General features: G+C 46.7%; 1 protein-coding gene across 1 annotated transcript in view; it reads right to left on the bottom strand.

Moving 5' to 3' along the window:
* NADK2 (NAD kinase 2, mitochondrial) overlaps window positions 1-18,089 on the bottom strand; it is a 58,050-nt gene extending 39,961 nt beyond the window's left edge. Inside the window, exon 1 of the mRNA XM_088447778.1 lies at window positions 17,583-18,089. Coding sequence (XP_088303904.1) covers window positions 17,583-17,813 — 231 coding nt within the window. The 5' untranslated portion in view covers window positions 17,814-18,089. The remainder of the gene's footprint in view (window positions 1-17,582) is intronic.
* Window positions 18,090-20,076: the final 1,987 nt, after the last annotated feature.

The raw sequence follows: 20,076 nt of genomic DNA, 5'->3' as shown, positions 1-20,076 counted from the left end.
CGGAACGGGAACAATGACCCCTGCTTGTAGCAAGGATTCTATAGCTACCTGAATCTGACCAGCTTTGGTCTTGTCCAGAGAAGGACTCGTACAGAAAAACTGGTGGGGCGGCCTGAACCGAAAAGACAGGGCGTACCCCTGAGAGACTACTTCTCGAACCCAGGCATCCGTGGTGGTATTGTGCCAATGCTGGGCGAATTGGAGAAGTCGGCCTCCCACTCTGGGGTCCCCCAGAGAGAGGCCCGTCCCATCAGGCAGCAGGCTTATCCTCCTGCTTGGAAGAAGGGCGCCAAGCACTCCATGCCTGCTTCTTGGGCTTGGGTGCGGCCTTGGTCGCCGAATGTCTCGGGAAGGACTGGCCCTTGGCTTTACCCTGAACCCGAAAGGACCGAAAGGCAGAGCTCCTCGCTTTAGCCGGCGCAGAGGCCGAAGGGAGAAAAGCCGACATGGACTTAGCCAAAGTATCCACTATTCTGTCCAAATCCGGACCAAATAGTAAATCACCATTAAAAGGCAAGGCCTCCAGACCCTTTTTTGAATCTGCATCAGCCCTCCAGGACCTCAGCCACAGGGAGCGCCGAGCAGACACAGCTGCAGCCGACACCCTAGAAGTGAGCAGGCTGGCATCCAAAGACGCTTCCCCAATATAGGAAGCTGCATCCCGCATCTGTCCCACTAACGCTCTCTGGATATCCGGAGCCTCATCAGGAAAGGTATCCTCCAAGGCATTGGCCCATGCCTCAATGGCTTTAGCCACCCAGGAGATAGCCATGGACGGGCGAGCCACCGCCCCGGAAAGAGAATAAATGGACTTTAAACAAGTCTCCACCTTCCTGTTCGTGGGATCCTTCAAAGAGGAGATAGACGGCAATGGCAGCGTCGCGCTTATGATCAAGCGGGTAACGTGGGAAGCCACCGCCGGCGGAGTTTCCCATTTCCTGCAATGAGCTTCAGGAAAAGGATAGTTCGCCGCCAACCTCTTCTGTGGATGGAACCTCTTACTAGGTAATTGCCAGGCCGCCGCCATATGATCCGATAATTGATCAGACAGGGGGAACACAGTTGAAGTCACCTTGGCCTTTTTAAAATTAGGAAACTTCGACCTAGGAGCCGGCGCATCATCCTCAACATGTAGGGTAGCCCGCACCGCCCTAACTAAGGCTGGAACATTAATGGAGGACTTAGCTTCCACCTCCTGCCCCATGACATCAGAGTCAGAGTCCTCATGGATTTCTCCATCATCTGAGGACACTTCCGAGTCCGACAACTGCGCAGCTAGTGAACTCACAACCGGACGTTTAGACGCCCTTGGTGGCACATCACCTTGCAACATGGACTGAAACGCCGAGGATGAAGCCGCCAGACTCTGTACGGAGCTGGATAGAACATCCACCCAAGGCGGAGGAGCAGTCGGAGCAAAACTCTGCAAAGGCACTACAGACTGACGTGTCCCTGGGGAAGACTGCACATACACAGGCAGTCCCGAGTAAGGACCCACAGTCTGGGCCCCGGGGGAAGACCGCAACATTTGTGGAACCCCCGGGGAATGGGGAATGGTGGGCTGCGGTAACGCCCTAGAAGGGACCGCTGATGGGACCGATAACCGGTCCGCAATAGACGCCAGCACCTGTGAAAACATCGCCCAAGGAGGGTCCTGTGATACAGGGGGGTTGGAGGGGCCCGGTACCAGCTGGCACCGCCCGCACAGACCATCCTGAGATAAGTCCTCCCCATCAACTCCAGCAGCACAACGTCTGCAGGAAAATAGCACAGGAGCCACAGAGCGCTCAGTCTCCTCATCAGACATGATACCGTAAATACACAAGAAATAGGTATCACCAGAGGAATTACGGTTTTAACACCCGCGCACTCACCAGTATGCGACACAACAGCCCAGATATGGTACTGTGTAGCACACAACAGTATGTGACTGACCCCACAAATACGTGTTTTATATAAGTGAGGGTCTCAGAAAAACGCCCTTCCCCCACACACCTGCGGGCAGTAGGAGAAGGAAAGGCATAGTTATAAGCTGACAGTAATGGAGAATAAGTCACAGACAGGCAGCACTAGCAATAGTCACATACAATGCAGAACAGTTAGTACTCACTGCACCTTCCGCTACAATCAACCGCCCAGATTCAGTGTCTGGGAGGGCTATAGCGCTGTGTACACTGTCCTTTAGCAGGGGAGAGGTACACAGGGGGACCGGTCCACTTGATACCGCCTGGGAGTCTGCGATGTGCCAGTAAAGATGGCCGCCGGAGACCTCAGAGGAGGAGTGGCCGAGAGATAAGAGCAGCTCAGCGACGCCAGACTCCTAGTTGAAAGGCGCGCTGAGCTGAGGGGAGGAGCCGCTAGACAGGGAAGGCTGCCTCCCCTGGCTAGCAATTAACCCCCTGGGTTGCCGGTCCCGCTACCAGCCTGATACCCTGGTGGTCTAGCGGACACGCGGGGTATTCCTCAATTGAGGGGGAGCCCGCCGCCGCCGCTAGCGCCTCCGGTCTGTCCCCAGAGACCGGAGGCTTCTGACTGCATGTAAAGTATCCGCGGGCCGCCGCACGCGGCGACCCGCGGCTTACCTGATCCCCGTCGCGTCCGGCAGCAGTCAAGGGAGTCCCCAGAGCCCGGCTAGTACAGGCTCTGGGGTCCCGCCGCGATCCCCAGAGCTGTACTGGCGTCGCGGCGCCAGCGGGGAGAAGGAGTGGCAGCGTGGACGTCCTAAAGGACAGTCTGATGCTGCCGCTCTAACAGTGTAAAAAAAGTAGAAAAAAATAAAACATTTCTCTTTTAAAATAAAGCTTAGGGGCTGCTCCTGCAGCCCCACTGCGACAGGGTGACCCGACTCCGGCCGGGCACCAACTAAAACTGAGGTGCCTGTGGCCGGGGCGGGGTATAGAGGAGGACGGACCCAAGTGCATCCTGGGAGCAGCAAAGCTTTAACTGCGTGGTGCCCGTGGATCCAGATCCAGCTATACCCCAAGGTCAACCCTGTGGACCCCCTATGGACCCTGAAGTAGAAAAAAAGTGTTAACTAAGGTATGTTATACCATAACTCAAGGGTGGGGGCGCTCCTGCGCAGAGGAGAATCCGCCGCCCAAAGAAAGCATCCTGGTAGGCAAAAGTATCAAATGCATAGAATTTGATAAAAGTATTGACGGAAGACCAAGTGGCTGCTTTGCACCTCTGTTCAGCCGAGGCGCCATGTCTAACCGCCCACGAAGGTCCCACAGACTGAGTAGAATGTGCTGTCACCATGTTTGGGACAGGGACACCAGCCTTGTATAGACCTGAGAAACAGTCATACGTAGCCAGCGAGCCAAAGTCTGCTTGTTTGCTGGCCAGCCTCGTTTGTGAAACCCATATAACAGAGCTAATCTGATTTCCTGATGGAGCTGGTACGATCCACGTAAATACAAATCTAGGGAAGCTTCACCTGTAGACAGGTCTGAAGACTGAAAGGCCGGAACTACAATCTCCTCATTATATGGAAAGGGGAAACCACATTTGAAAGGTAACCCGCCTTCGTATGGAGGACAGCTCTATTTTGATTTAAAAAAATCAAATATGGAGAGCAACATGACAGAGCTGCCAAATTAGAAACTCTACGAGCCGAAAGTGGGGAGAAAAAGTGTGTTTGCTGTCAACCATCTTAAGTCCACCATATCCAAAGGGAGCTGTCTGCAATTCCCTGAGAACCAAAGTTAAATCCCACGGTGCCACCAAAGGGACAAATGGAGGTTGCAGCAGAAGAACCCCCTGCAGGAATGTTCTAACATCCGGCAGAGGGGCAATTCTGTATTGGAACAAATCTGACAATGCAGAAAACTGAACGCTGAAGGTAGCCAGACGAAAACCTAAGTCTAACCCAGCCTGAAGAAAAGAAAGTAGTCTTGCGACCTTGAAAATCTTAGGGTCATATTTTCTGTGAGAACACCAAAGAAAAAATTGATGCCAAATTCGGTGATAGATGCGGGCAGAAGCAGGCTTCCTTGCCCTCAGCATCGTCTGAATCACAGAGGCTGAAAAACCTTTGACTTTCAAGACGGCAGACTCAATAGCCATGCTGTTAAAGCCAGTCGAGGTAAATCTCGATATAGGCAGGGACCCTGCACTAGCAGATCCGGCTGTAGAGGCAGTGGACTGTCTACGGACAGACATGTCAGGTCGGAGAACCAATGCCTCCTGGGCCAGGCGGGGGCTATTAGTATTATCCTGCCGTCTTCCTGCTTGAACTTTCTCACAACTCTTGGGAGGAGGGAGATTTGAGGAAACAGGTATACCAACCTGATGTGCCACCTCACCACCAGAGCGTCCACGAAGGTGGCTGAGGGGTCTCTTGTTCTGGACCTGTACCTGGGGATTTTGTGATTGTGACGTGACACCATGAGGTCTACGTCCGGTACTCCCCACTTGTCCACCAGGAGTTGAAAGACATCCGGATGAAGTGCCCATTCTCCAGCGCGTATGCCCTGGCGACTTAGGAAGTCCACTTTCCAGTTGAGAACACCTGGGATGAATATTGCAGAGATTGCTGGAAGATGGCATTCTGCCTACAGCAGAATTTCCACCACTTTCTTCATGGCTGCCAGACTGTGTGCCTCCCTGATGGTTGATGTAAGCCACTGCTGTCGAGTTGTCGGACTGAACTTGGACAGGCCTGCCTTGTAGGAGGTCCTGCGCCAGTATGAGCGCTCTGTGCACTGCACAAAGCTCTAATATTTATTGGTAGGAGACTTTCCCGAACCGTCCATCTTCCCGGAAAGGTGTGATGGCCTGTCACTGCTCCCCATCCTCGCAGGCTTGCATCAGTGGTGAGGAGTACCCAATCCGGGACCCATGACGGACGACCCTTGTTTAAATGAGTCGTCTCCAGCCACCAAGCGAGGGAGAGCCGAACCTCCGGCGAGATGCGGATCATATGAGACTTTATGAGATGATACTGACCATCCCAACGAGCCAGACAGAATCCAATCCTGCAGGGACCTGGAGTGGAACTGGGTATAAGCTACCATGTCGAATGTGGATACCATGGAGCCCAGCACCTGCATTGCCAAGTGTACTGACACTGTTTGCTTGCAGAAAAGACTGTGCACATGAGACTGTAGTTGCACAATCTTGGCTTCTGGTACAAGACTCCTCTGTCCCAGAGAATACAGCAGCGCCCCAAGTGCAACATCTGCTTTCGAAACCCAGGCTACAGCCATAGTTGGTCTGGTAGTAGCTCAAGATAATGAAAACATGGATTTCAAATGATTAAAAGAGGTTACAAATTGTCAAGTTTTTTTTGAAGAGGATGCTGCAGGGATGGGTAACGTAGCGCTCCCAATTAACCTTGTGACATGAGTATCCATCATTGGGGGAACTTCCCATTTGTTACACTCACCAAGTGCAAATGGGTATCCAGAGGTTATATTCCTTGTAGCATGGAAATGCTTCCCAGGAATACTCCATGCCTCAGACATGAGATCAGTCAGTTACTCAGACGGAGGAAAATAATCCTTAGCCATCTTCTGACACCTAAAGACGGAGCGTTGGCTGTCAGCGGAGCCTCCTCTTCATCTATACTGAAGGACAGATCTAACCGCTCTCACCAGAGAGGGGACATCCACAAGGGACTGACTGTCTTCTACTACTACTAAGACCCAGAACTTTGAGCATCAGAGCCTGAAGTCCGGGTCGTCATGAGGCAACAACTGATGGGAACCTCTCTTATGCCCCTGCTTTACCGCCACTTGTCTCTCTGGCTGCTGAGGAGCTATAGACGGCGATATACTCTGACTAGAGTGAGCAGTAGAATTAACCCAACAAGAATTCATGGGGGGCATACATATAGAAGGATGCAAATGCTGTGAACACCCCATAGCATGAGGAAATACCACAGCCGGAGCCCGTGCTTCTGCGACTTTGTCCACTAAGGCCCGTATTCAATTAGTTTCGCACCCGCGATACTTTTTCCCATGCTGGACTTTTCGCCTACATCGTATTTTAGCTGCAGAAACTTATCGTGCTCTCCACCGTGATTCGCCATATTCAAGTCCAAAACACGCGAAAACGCCCTAAAAGATGCACTAACATTGGGGATCAATGTACATGCCCCCGAATAGGCTTAATAAAGCTATTTGGGCTACTTAAGGTGTGTCAATTCTTCTAATTAGCGTCTTTGCACTAGTGGTGAATAGCATTAAGCAGTTTTTTTGGGATAAAATAAGTAGGCCTGTAAAATTTGGAGTACTTGAAAATGGGTGCAAGCATGGTTTAAAGTCGCTAAAATAAAGTTTAAAAAAAACGCACCTGCAATCCAAAAAACCCATACTTGTAGACCCCCCAAAAGTCTATTACGCTAGTATTTACGTTTGCACCCCCACTTTGCACTTTATCGCCTTCTTTTTCCAAGTAATTTTTTGGGGTGTTCCTCTATTTTTTTTTTACGCAGATATCCCTATGGGGGCTGTCCCAAGGGTGCAGTGTGGTTTTTCCACCTTTGCACCCCAAAATAGAGATTTTGCACTTTTTATCAACACCTATTCATAGGCGAATCTTTTTTGCCTATTACATTGCGTTTTCACGTACACGAAAAAAAAAAGTTTGCAATTGAAAACTGAGATAAGCTTCCGTCTGGCGAAAAGTCGCAATCGGCGATAGTTTTTCACGGATTGCGTCTTTTCGCGGCTAAGTGAATACGGACCCAAGTGCGACAAAACAATACCACCTGGGTGGCTCTAGCGCTGGAGCAGATGTACCGGATCGAACAGGTAGCTGTTTACAACCGTAATTACACAATCCATCCTGGTTACATCCTGCTCAGACAGGCCTGCCAAACAAGACACACATGATCTTAGTACTGGCATATCATCCTTCTCACCTACACCTTTAGACATGACAAATGTATAAATGGTACAAGGTGTACAGTATAAATGCAATGTGACCCTTTATCAATGAAACCCCCAACGCCCTTCAGAGGGATGAGGAGAAACAGTGATAGGTATAACTGATAGTTTGGAAACAAAAAGGCAGTACAAATACAGCAGCTAGCATTAAAGTCACATACAATACATAAATACGCACAGTTGCTGTTGCAAATGAATCAACTAACCAGCCCCACAGGAGTAGTGGTAGGATATAGAGAGCTATATACCAGACCCAAGGGAGAGGTATACAGGGAGACAGACCAACAGCTACAGCAGTACTGTACATAGTGTTACCGCTAGGCTGTTTCAGCAGGGCGCCGCGCCCGGCCCTATTTCTGAAGGGCAGGAAGCACCCTGCCCTCCAGCGTGGCGCCCCGCTGAAACAGCCTGCAGGTTCTATGCTCCACCCGTGGGCCGCAGTGTCCCGCGGGTGAGGAAATGGCAGGGCAGCGGTCACCGCCGGTGGATGGACGCTGGGCGCATGCGCCCAGCATCCATTCATAGTAACCTCGGCGCTTGGGGGCTGCCTGGCATGTCCGTAAGTGCTGGGGACGCCCCCAAGAGTGTTTTAAAGGGGACGCGTCATAAAGACGCCCCCTTTTCAGGCGCGCGCAGAAGTACCCTTGCTCTAGGTCAGAGGTGGTCAAATATAGCAAACCAGACGCTGAAATACCATATAGGAAGTTGCGTCTGGGTTGGGAGAGGAGCGGCCTGGGGAGCGCCTATCTCCCCTAAGCTGCGATTTTGACAGCACGGGTATGCAGGCCTCATAGTAGTAGACGCTTACTAGTACGTCTACTACCCGTCCCCAGCGACAGACGATATGGCCCCGGCCGTCTTAGTGACGACACGTCAAACGAGGCATACACCCGCAGCTGCACTCGATGCGTCTCCTACGCCGGATGCCAGGACTGCCGCGCACGATTCCCCGTGAGGAATCGCTTACCTGTCATCTCCGTGCCTGATTGCAGTCCAAACCTCAGCAACAGCCGCTAGCTAAGCCACGCTGAGGCCCACCGAAAACCTAAGGGCATATAGCGGTACTGCTGTTTCAGCGTCGGCGGAGGTAGTAGGAGTACCTGCGTCGTTAATGGCGCCTGGTACTTCTAAACTCAGTAGTTCAAAAACGAAGGCAAATCAAAACAAAAAAGCCTGGGACTGCCTAGGCAGTCCTGCTGTACAGGTGCGTCTTGTCGCACACCAAACAAAAAAAACTGAATGCCTGTGGCTGAGTGCAGGGTATATAGGGAGGAGGACCAGTGGGAGCATCAAAGCTGTAAGCGGTTTGGTGCAATGGATCGTTTCCACTACATACCCCAAGGTAGATCCTGTGGATCCTATGGACCCTGAAGAAATAATAAAGGATAATAATGCTGGCCTGTGGTGGTGGTGTTGCCTCTGCTGTGAATTTTCGATTTGCAAGTGAATGGGACAATTTGGTGGAGTTCTTCCTTAAATTCTAGAATTAGGCACTGTAACATTTCTCCTAGTGACGACATCATGAAACAATCAGTTTTTCCACGGTGCGATAGCCGATACAACGGCAGACATATCGGGCACACACACTGAGCGATTTGGTGTATATATACCCCATATAACAAAAAAAAAAAAAAAAATATATATATATATATATATACACACACACACACATACATATATACACACACACACACACACACACGTACACACACTTTCCGCATACATTGAGTATTTTAACTGTGGAAACTTATCGTGTGCGTCCACACGATTCGCCGTATTCAATTCCAAAAACACAACCTGGCGAATGCAAAACAGACGAAAAGTGCTGTCACAATTGGGGAAATCAGCCTGACACCCCCTAAAAGATGCACTAACATTGGATTGGGGATCAATGTACATGCCCCCGATTAGCCCTAATAAAGCTATTTGGGGTACTTAAGGTGTGTCAATATCTTCTAATTAGTGTCTAATAAGTGGTGAAGAATAGCATTAAGCTGTTTTTTTGGGGGGGTGAACATAAGTAGTCCTGTCAAATTTGGGATAGTTAAAGTTGCTAAAGTTTTTAAAAACATAAAAAACGCACCTGAAATAATAATAAAAAAAAAAAACACCTCCCCCATACTTGCAGACCCCCCAAAAGTCTATATCGCTACTTTTTAAAGTTTATACCCCCACACTGCACTTTTTCGCCCCCAATTTCAAAGTGCATTTTTGGGGTGTTTCATTTTTTGATAAGGGTTTTTTGACGCAGCTATCCTTTGGGGGCTGTCCCAAGGGTGCCGAGTGGTTTCCCCACCTTTGTACCCCAAAATAGCGATTTTGCACTTTTTTTCTCCACCTTTTCAGAGGCAAATCTTTTTCGTCTATTACATTGCATTGCGTGTTCGCAAACGCGAAGAGTGTTTGCAATTGAATACGGAGACAAGCTTCCACCTGTTGAAAAGTCACAATCGGCGATACTTTTTCGCGTATTCCGACTTTTTGCGGCTAATTGAATACAGGCCGTAGTGTGCAATTCAATTGTTTTAGCGCGCCCAATCTCCCATCTAAAGAGGAGATCACGGGGCGCTTTTCAATTGCTGCCGATCTTCACCCAACCCTGGGGGTGCGAGCTTTAATGTCGGCGCTGGCAGCTGACCGCGCCAGACATTAGCAACAACTGAATAGCTCCATTCGGCGTGAAGGGGGGCTCAAATAATTTAATTCCACCCCTAATTTTAAACACCAAGAAGTATCGCACTGTATTAAGGAGCGCACGTGTTACTGATCTAATAGGGTCTTAAAAACGTTAGTATAATAAAAAGGGAAGAGACCACCTAATGCCAAAACATGTATATTCTTTTTTTTTTTTTTTTAAATCATTAGAAATTATATCGTCCATTGATGTGGGATGAGGGGGGAGTTGGCGAGCACAATTCTTTTTCTTTTTATTTGTTTAGATTGATTTATTTGATTAAATATTGAGATGAGGGTGTTATTTGTTTGTTATGTCTACTATGTATATTCCATATTATAAGATTACCTTTATCTATTTGGATATTTGTTTTCAATATTTATAGTATACGGTAATTTGATATGGATGACGTCTATATTTTAATATCTGGATGTTTTTGAATTATTTGTACCATTTTTCATCATAATGTCATATGTACTTTGATATTACAATTGTTATATTTTGTTGTATCATTCATTGCTTCAAAAAATAAAGATTTAAAAAAAAAAGAAATTATATCGTCTCCTTTAGACCTTCTGGATAGAATGCGCACAGTTAAAATATCAAAAAACCTCTTCTGAAACTGTTTCCACCACGTGGTGTGTGTTTGCATAATCTAGATCAAAACGTCTAGACACATGTAGGCAGCCTGTTGTGAAATTTTGTGTTCCAATATTTCACGTTTCAAAAGGTCTTACCGTCGTCCCTACATAGTGCATCAAACCTAGTCATTGGTAGTATCACAATTCATAAAAATACTTCAATATAAAGCTTTCTTGTGATACTTTAAAATACTTTCTGTGTCAGATTTACAATAATGTTACAAGTAATACACCGGTAACGGTCATAGGGTGTTCTTGGTGATTATGTGTTCACTGCTGTAATTTTATTCCTATATTAAATAATTAGGTAAACTAGAGACCAAATGATATTTTTAATTTACTTAAAAGATAACTTTTTTTTTCATGGGACCCAAGTACAGTGTGGGGTTTTAAAAAAATAAAAATGGTAATAATTTTCCTTAGCTCATAAGATCTTTTATTATGCTTGGAAACACAAGAAACGGGATGGGGTGAGTGTACTAGGGAGCAATGATTATTAGAAGGTACATGGTAAATTTTAGATGGCCAATATTAATCTATAAAACATCTCTAATCAACCAGTATCTATTATATCCACTAGTATGCTGTATAAAATTGTTTGACAATACTGTTTTTTTTGTATAATTAGAAGCGAACATTTGCAGGTCCTGCACCCAAACAAACAAAAAAAAATAAGTGTCTGGATTATACTGAAAAGTTAAGCCAAATTAAAAGTTTTGTAATTCTAAAAAGAAAATAATCAAAATCAATTTGATCGTCCCCATCGATAAGTTAGTCAGTGGCCCAGAGTGGTTGATCTGCCCCCAGGTCCTCCTCACATTGAACCATATAGGACTGTAACTGAGAATTTTAATCATCCACTGTTTGAAGCCCCGCAAGCAACACATAGGATTACGAGGGTGCATGGTCAGGTTTGCATTGTCAGCTATTGGGTTTTGCCAGGCAACTGTGTTTATCACATCTACACGCCATGCTTTCTTTGGGACTCGATTAGTTCCTAATTAGCAACAGTCTATGGGCGGTATTCAATTGTTTTTGCGGTCCGGATCTCCCGTCTCAAGTGACAGGAGATCGCGGGACGCTATGCAAAAGATGCCCATTTTCGTGCTGATCGCGCCCATAGTGGTCGGGTTTAGCCGCATAAAACGGGTACCTCCGACCAAAATGCTGGGCATGATCGCCAAAAGTGCTGTTTGGGCACTCAAACAGGTCACTTTCCACCAATTTCAGGTCGCACCCCTCTGGGGCTGCGAGCGGAAATGGTGTGCCGGCAGCTGATCACGCCCAACAGGAGCAACAATTGAATAGCTCCTGTCAGGCGCGGAAGGGGGCAAAAAAATTTAATACCGCTCTATATATTGTACGGAATGGTTTTACACAACCTCCAAGACACTATTATATATCACCCCCATGCCTACCTTCATCATCAATAGAGACTTGGACAGGAGATACAATTTTGTAAGGTTATGTTTACAAAAAGCAACACATGGTTTAATCTGGACAAAATGTTCCAGTAGTTAGTGAGTGAGAGCCAAAAGTTAAGAGGTACCTATTTTACAGCCTTTGGTGCTGGGAGTTTATATTACATGATCTTGCGTCAGCTGCATCAGTTCTCTTAATCCGGAAATCACCAGAGATTTTAACGATTATTCCTGCCTATGCTTTGAGCATCGATAGCCACAAATAGCAAGTGCCGTTTAAGATAAAGGAGGCCATACACTGTGCAATTAGCGGCTGATCAGGGCGATATTTCCACAGTCTATATACACAACCAAGCACCAATTATCAGTCTATCGGGCATACAAAAAAAAAAAAAAAAAAACTTTCAGCGTGCCCAACAGGTGCAATTATTTGTGCTTGGATGATGGACAGCCCAATACTCACCACAGACAGACAGACCACGTTTTCTGAAAGTGTTTGTTATTGGAAGTTTGGAGCATGTCAGATAATTTGTCTGTTGGTGAGTTTTATGTGACAGTATACGGCCAGTATTAGTGGCTCAACTGTTACATTTTCTGTACTGAAGAACCTCACTGGTCAACTGATGTGTATTGTAATACAGGTTGAGTCTCCCATATCCAAATATTTTCCAAAATACTGAATATTTTTTTGCATGACTGAGACAGTGAAACCTTTGCTTTTTGATGGTTCTCTGTACACAAACTAGGTTTAAGGCACAAAATTATTAAAAATAAAGTATAAAATTACCTTCAGGCTTTGTGTATATGAAACAAATGAATTGCATGTATGTACACAAACTTTGTTTGAGCCACATTATTGAAAATATTGTATAAAATGATCTGCAGGCTGTGTGAATAAGATGTATATAAAACAAATGCCATCTGTGTTTAGATTTGGGTCCCATTCCCAAGAGATCTCATTATGGTATCCAAATATCCCAAAATACACCTGGTCCCAAGCATTTTGGATATGCTAGACTCAACCTATATAGCAAGGGCTTCCTACAATGATAACACAGATTTACGATGTTTAAACCAGGCAAAACCTATCTTTGTTGCTTTTCAGAAATATTTTTTAAAAATGCAACAATATAAACCAATGAAAGAGGAGCGGTATAAAAAACACCCAACAACTACGTATTGAAACGGGATGCACTATATCTGGCCTTGAACTTGTAACCTTCGCTACACGTGACCTACTGTAGCAGGTAATTCTGCAACAGAGGATTTGTCTTAAACCTGATCATGTTAATTAGAGACATCTTACTGAGGCACATATTAAAGCTTCACAGACAGGATTTATATGGGGTTGGAATCTTTAATATAGAGAGTTGTATTCTTAATTTGCCATAAGACTAAATTGAATTGCTGACATTAAGCACAAATGGAGAGACGTAGGTCAACTATCCTGTCCTGAATTGCTGTCAGGATCACTGGGACTATGCGGACTGGTTGGGCACTAATGCCATTCCACCAGAGAAACGTCCAAAACTGGACCCGAAATTTAAAGGATAATTCCAGATTAAAGGGATTTAAGATTTTTTTTTTTAGATGACATACCCCATCACTACAACTACCAGAACAAGGTCTCCCAAACTCCAATAGTTCCTGAACCTGCAGTGCCAACACGCCACGTTCACGTGTACATCTGTGTTAGTAAGTATCACATCACCCTTTGCCTCTCCCTCATAGTTGTCACTGAGGCAATAAGAGGCTTAGAAACTCCACCAAGAGCATTGCTCCGGATCTCTGGGGGAAGGGGAATGCCAGCTAAAGAAATGTTTTTACATCAAGTTGTACTTTAAATATTCCCAGAAATAACTTCAAGAAGAGTGCTACATAGCAGCAAATACAAGTTTATACAAAATACATTTACATTATGTTTGTAGACCAAGCACCAGAAACATGTCTAAACTGCTGCTGGGTGGCACAGCTGGCAAAGTAGTCAGCATTACTACCTCGCCAGCACGACTATTTGTGTGGGTTTCTTCCGGGTGCTCCAGTTTCCAGGTTGAGTCTCCCATATCCAAAATGCTTGGGACCAGGAGTATTTTGGATATCGGAATATTCCGTATTTTGGAATAACTGCATACTATAATGAAATATCTTGGGAATGGGACCCAAATCTAAACACAGAATGCATTTATGATTTATATACACCCTATACACAGCCTGCAGGTCATTTTATACTATATTTTTAGTAATATTGTGCATCAAAAAAAAGTTTGTGTATATAAATGAAATAATTTTGTGCTTTAAACAAAGTTTGTTTTGTGTACATTAAACCATCAGAAATCAAAGGTTTCACTTTCTCAGTCATGCTAAAAATATTCCGTATTTGGAATATTCCATATTTCGGATTGTAAGCGCCACTGGGGCAGGAACTGATGCAAATTACTAAATAATCTCGAAAGTGCTGCAGAATGTGTATGCGCGCTATATAAATGTTAATAAATAAGGATTAAGGCTTGGTGCCACTAGGTATAATGTTGGTTTTTATGGGCTGTATACCATTTCAGGAAAACAATTATATGTTGGTCAATTTGTCCAGCCTTTTATTATCTAGTTCAAATGATTAGCGGATAGTTCTCAGCACCTATCCCTGTCAGCTCTGTGCCACGCTACCCTCTATAGTGCATGACCCTGTAGAGTCTGTTACCAGCCTGTGCAGCAGTCAAGCACCAGAGATGCAACCCGTACACAAACTCTGTAGTTACAACATTCCCCAGACAAACATGAAAGCACAAACCTGGCTGTAGTACCATAGTAATGCTCGGGAGCTCTAAAGGTCACAAAATGCCTCAAATCTTCCCAGCCCCTGTACTAAAGAGGGGGCTGTCAACTACACTTCTGTTCTAATGCCAGGGGAAAACCAAGAGACCACTTTGTTTTAGTCCCAGGTATTTTCCCAGAACTAGTATAAAATATAACTAGTTCCGGCAACTATATGCAGCTCATTGACAGGCATAATGCCTTCGTAGTATACTGCATACATATGGCTTATAATTTAATAGCAGACAAGTTACAACTACAATACTATTGGGTTATATTAACAGATTTTATTAACAGTTTCTTAAATAGCGCAGCATATTCAGTGGGGTTATTTACTAAGCAGTGTTAGGAGTCAGAGTGAAAAGTGATAAGGTACCAGCCAATCAGCTCCCAACTGTCATTTTTCAAACACAGCCTGTGAGATGGCAGTTGGGAGCTGATTGGCTGGCACCTTATCACTTATCACTCTGTCTCCTAACACAGCTTAGTAAATAGACCCAGTTGCACTTTACAATTAGAAACATTAATAGAACAAAACTGGGTAATAAGACATATAGGTAGGAAGGCCCTGTTCGCAAGCTTACAATCTATAGGGAAATAGGCATTGATACACAAGTATAGGTGCTATATATTGCAATTTGCTCCAGCCAGAATGCAGAGTTTCTTGGTAGACTGCATGATCCATTCACACAGGAATGTCGGCCAAATGTCAGGAGGGTGTGAGAGAAAGACAAACAGGGGTATTCAATATGGGAGCGAAAACATCCGTTTTTGCGTTAATATTGGAGGTATGACGTCATTATCGCAGGTTTTACTTTTACACCGTATTCAATTTCAAAGACTTATCGCAGTTTTGAAAAGTCTTTGATAAAAAACGGGGATAACTTTTCACCATTGAATAGGTGTCTAAAAAAAGTGCACATTGGGGTTTAGGGGTGCAGGCTTAAAAAAAAAAAATAGCCTGCACCCCTGGGAATGACATTTAAAAATGAAATGTGTCAAAAAAAGTTTTAAAAAAAAATAGGGACACCCCAAAAAATTTAAAAATTGGGGTGAAAAAAAAAAATGGGAAAAAATTGTTTAACAATAGGGAAATAGGTTCAGGGCTATTCTGCAAGTATGCGGCAGGTGTTTTGAAGAATAGAATTATAGCGGCAGGTACACAAATGCAGAATTTTAAAAAACTTACTTTAGGGACATAAAAATATGCTAGTACCCATTTTCATGTACCCCAAATTTGATGGGACCACTTAAAAAAAAACGAAAAAAATAACCTAAGTGCTCTTCTGCATCACTTCTTCAATGTCGGAAAAAAAACACCTGCTGCGGCTATTTAAATACCCGACTTTCAATTAAAGGCTAAAACGAGGGTACCCATAGTGATCCCCCATGTTTTTACAACTTTAGGGGGGGTCTTACGATTTTTTTAAGGAAAAATTCGTAACTTTACGCAAATCCAACTTCGGAGTTTCCCGTTTTTGTTAATTTTATATTGAATACGGGCATAGGCGGGAGCGCGCCCGATACTTTAACGCAGGTAAAATCTCCGATATGAAACGTTAACTTCGACAGTGAATTTAACGTTTCATATTAAATACCCCTCAATGTGTGAGGTTATGTGTGGACTGTGACAGGGGTTGTACAGCAGGGCTCGACAAATCCCGGGGGCCAGATCGCCATGGCTACCAGATTTTGCTGCCTGGCTACCAGATTTTGCAGTGAGGGAGTAAGCAGAGCCTCATCATCTCTGGTGGAGTTTCATGCCTATAGTATTGCGGTGTTCATATCATGCACAGGAGTGCATGTGCTGAGTGTCGCCTGCGGTGACTGCTGTGCCCGTGTCCGTCCCTGCCTGTGCTGACGACTCCTCTGATCCCTGCTGTCTTTCCCAGTCTACGCTGATCCTCCAGTACGTCACAAATGTCTACTGTATCTCCGGCTGCATAGATCTCTCCGGTAGTAGGGTCTATGCGTGGACAGGGAGAGAGGAGCAGCTTCAGAGGGATAGTGGTGTGACCATGAGGGGAGGGGGGTTTTGTTGTACTTTCTGGCATCATTATTTTATGTGAAATGTGGTCAGTTATTACTGGAGGGTGGGGGAGTGGAGCAGGGGAGCTGTGCAGAGCAGTGAGGGGGCCTCCATTTTACTGTGACCATTTTGTGGACTTGTATAGTGTGTATAACTGTTGCATTTGTAGATGCCCCACAAAAATGAGTGTATTCGGGAGGAGGGGTGTTAGAGATAGGAGCCCATATATCATATTTGCCAGGGCCGTAACTAGGGTAGTACAAATATTAAAGTTCCCTGTATGTGCCATGAAGGGTCCCTCCAGCAGATATCTGCCATGGTCCCTCCAGCAGGTATGCATGCAAATATTAAGGATCACCCTGACCGTACCATGGAGAGACCGCAGCAGATATGAGATATCTGCTGTGGTCTCTCCATTTCGACAGCATAAGCAGCACCCATAGCTTAGGGTAGTGCGGCCGATGCCGTCGCACAGGGCACCACAGGTTAGGGGGCACTGTTTGGGCCTGTCAAATTTCTGTTTAGTATCATTCTTGCTTGTAGCTTCCTCTTATTTCATCCCCAGCATCTCCTGGCATCTCCTTTCTATTCCCTGGCCCTTCCCCATGAAGCCATGGCCCTTTTTGGGTGCATTATGTCCCTTTGAAAAATGAGGGGGGCACCAATGCTCTCTCTGGCACAGGGCACCAAAAAGTCTAGCACGGCTCTGATATTTGCATGCTGAATGAGCACTATAGTCCCACTTACCACTTGTCAGCTGGGGGACAGAAGATCTGACAAAAGTCCCAATAGATTAGTGACAGTGGCCCCCAAATTGCAGACAAGCCCCCACTACAGGTTGGAGAGCCAGTAGCCCCCAGGCTGCAGACAAGGCTGGTGGGAGAGCCAGTGGCCCCCAGGCTGCAGACAAGGCTGGTGGGAGAGCCAGTGGCCCCCAGGCTGCAGACAGAACACACCTTCAGATTTGAGGCAGTGGCCCCCAGACAGAACATTCCCATCATATTAGAGGCAGTGGCCCCCAGACAGCCATTACATCTCTTAATCTCACGGGTTCCCGGACTGCAGATAGTGGCCCCCAACAGATGGGAGCCAGGGACCCCTGTGTCAACCACTCACCAGCATTTTCAGCTCTTCCTCCGACATCCCGGCATAGCGGTACCGCTGCTGCTCGAACTCATAGCGTGTGGTCTTGGTCACAACGGCCACCCGGTCCGGTCGGAACCCCTGGGCTTTGCAGAGACCCGTGGACACTCGTCTCGGGAGAGGGAGGCGCGCGGCGGCGGGGGGCGCCCGGGGCACGAGGCTGCAGCGGCACCGCGCGCACAGGAGGGCCCGGCACGAGCTCATGGCCGGGCCGGGTGCCGCGCGAGACTTCGGTGCCGGGTCACTGACCACCACACGCGCCAGAAACGCCCGTCTCCCCTCACCGCGCACACACACACACGGCGGATAGGACACTTCCCTTCTGTGCGCGCCTCCCTCGTGCTGTTGTTGACAGGAGGGCGGAGTGTAAGAGAGTGACCCGGGCGGGTGGTGGAGGGTTTCTTGGCGACAACCTTACTGTCCCTGAGAGTCCTTACCACCTGCTATAACTGACTCGGTCGCTATTACAAATCAATGCTCTCCTATGGGACATACGCCATTTTCCCGGAGACCATGCTTCCCCCTCCCAGTATTGCCAACTCTGAAATGGAAAACAAGCAACCTATAAGTGAAAACAAGCCCAAACCAATCCTAAAAAGCCCAATAAAAAAGGCCAATTTATGGGGGTGTCTCTTTGTTCACACTCTCTACCTGCCTAACATTTCCTTTATTCCCCCTCTTCTCTAACCTAAATATTTTAGTGTATGCACAGTCTTATCTGCCTATATTGCTTTTCTCCCTCTACACCAACCTCCATATTTTTACCTCCTCCCTCTTTTCATACCTCATTCCCTTGCCAGTCTTCAGCTGGGTTCACACTTGACGATGTGTGTGCCCAGCGATGCGACACCCGACCACGCAATATATATTGGGCGGTCAATACATACTGCATGATGTGGTGACCAAACGTCCGATATGTTGGACACCGGCTCCATCCACTATGCTGGCGTCGGCATCTGGGTCGTTTCATCGGCCCTACATGCAGGCAGACGGAACAACCCCGATGGATGACCAGCGGAAGTGCACAGGGTCACGCATAGTGGGTACACACTATCCGATTTGGACGATATGTCAGCCCAATTAGCAGGCCCCTCCCCAACACACGAAGATCAGCGATTATTAGTGATAAACTTTGTACAATATTCCGTTAATACCACCACCCCCTCCCCCATCTGTTAGTAACATCATTTCTATGACAATGATCATTGTTATAGTTTTTTTATGGTATCCTGTGGTACTAAAGTGCAGGTTTTTAGAAGTGGAGATGTTGCCCATAGCAACCAATCAGATTCCAACTATTATCGTCTAGAAGGTGCTAGATAAATGTTAAGTAGAATCTGATTCGTTCATATTGCCGACATTCTGGCAGTCCCCTCCGGGAGGGGGCAGCCAGGTCGGGCAGGCAGTGTGGCGTGGCGCGGTAGAGGGGGGTGCGGTCAGGGATACTACCTGGAAATGGGGGCGGAGCGGGTTTTTGGCCCCTTCCCTGCTACATGATGCTGAGATCTTCGGCATAGTGAAGCAGGGGGCGGGGTCATGATGATGCGATTCAGCGGGGGTTTGCCTGGTATTCGCAGGGGGGGGGTCCAGAGGGGTAGGCATATGGCTGGGAGGTTTACCTACTTTTCCGGGGGCCGGGTGCAGCACCCAATGTAAATATGGATTGGTTGCTATGGGCAACATCTCCACTTCTAAAAACCCGCACTTTAGTAAATATACCCCCTGTGTGTATTGTTCAGTGGCCTATGGTACAGTGGTGATGGCTCATCCTCATCTGTCATTTACTATATGCAGGAAAATATCTCAGTCTCACTTTCATGATTACTACAGGACATGGTTCTGATATCTGGAGCACTTGTAGCTCTGACCATACCTCCCAACCAATCCGATTTGACAGCACTGTCCTGCCATCCCAACTGTGGGCCACAGTTTGCCTTGAGGGATCAGGGCCGTAGAGAAGGGATCGACTAACTGCGTATGCGCAAACTATCGCCATGGATTTACCATCAAATGCTTGTGGTGTGATGGTGAACTTCCATCGCACTGAAACATTTGATGGCGGAAGTCCTTCCCAGCATTCGATGTCGGGCTTCCGAAGTCCATCTCTACAGTAAAGAGAGGGGCCGAGCTTGGGTACTGTTGGGGGCCCCTAAAAAAATGTTTTTTTTTAAATGAAAAATATCACACCGGCACTGCACAGGGGGGCGTCTTGCACCCCTCAGCCAGGGGAAGATCAAGGAAGTGGCAGGCAGAGAAGACTGCTGCTGGTCAGCGGCAGCAGCCTCCCTGGACCTACTGCAGCTTAGCAGCGTGTGCTGGGGAGAGAGATTGCTGCTGCTGACAGATAAGAATGGGGTAAAGGCGATTTCTCTCGCCCCTGCTCTGCAAAGGCATCCATTCACTACCAAGACTGCCAAGCAGGGATGGACATTGAATTTTGATGGTTTAACACCATCAATGTTTTTCT

Source organism: Taudactylus pleione, unplaced genomic scaffold (assembly GCF_031769625.1).
Source record: "Taudactylus pleione unplaced genomic scaffold, aTauple2 ptg000438l, whole genome shotgun sequence".
Taxonomy (NCBI): domain Eukaryota; kingdom Metazoa; phylum Chordata; class Amphibia; order Anura; family Myobatrachidae; genus Taudactylus; species Taudactylus pleione.
This window is presented reverse-complemented; position numbering and strand designations above follow the sequence as displayed.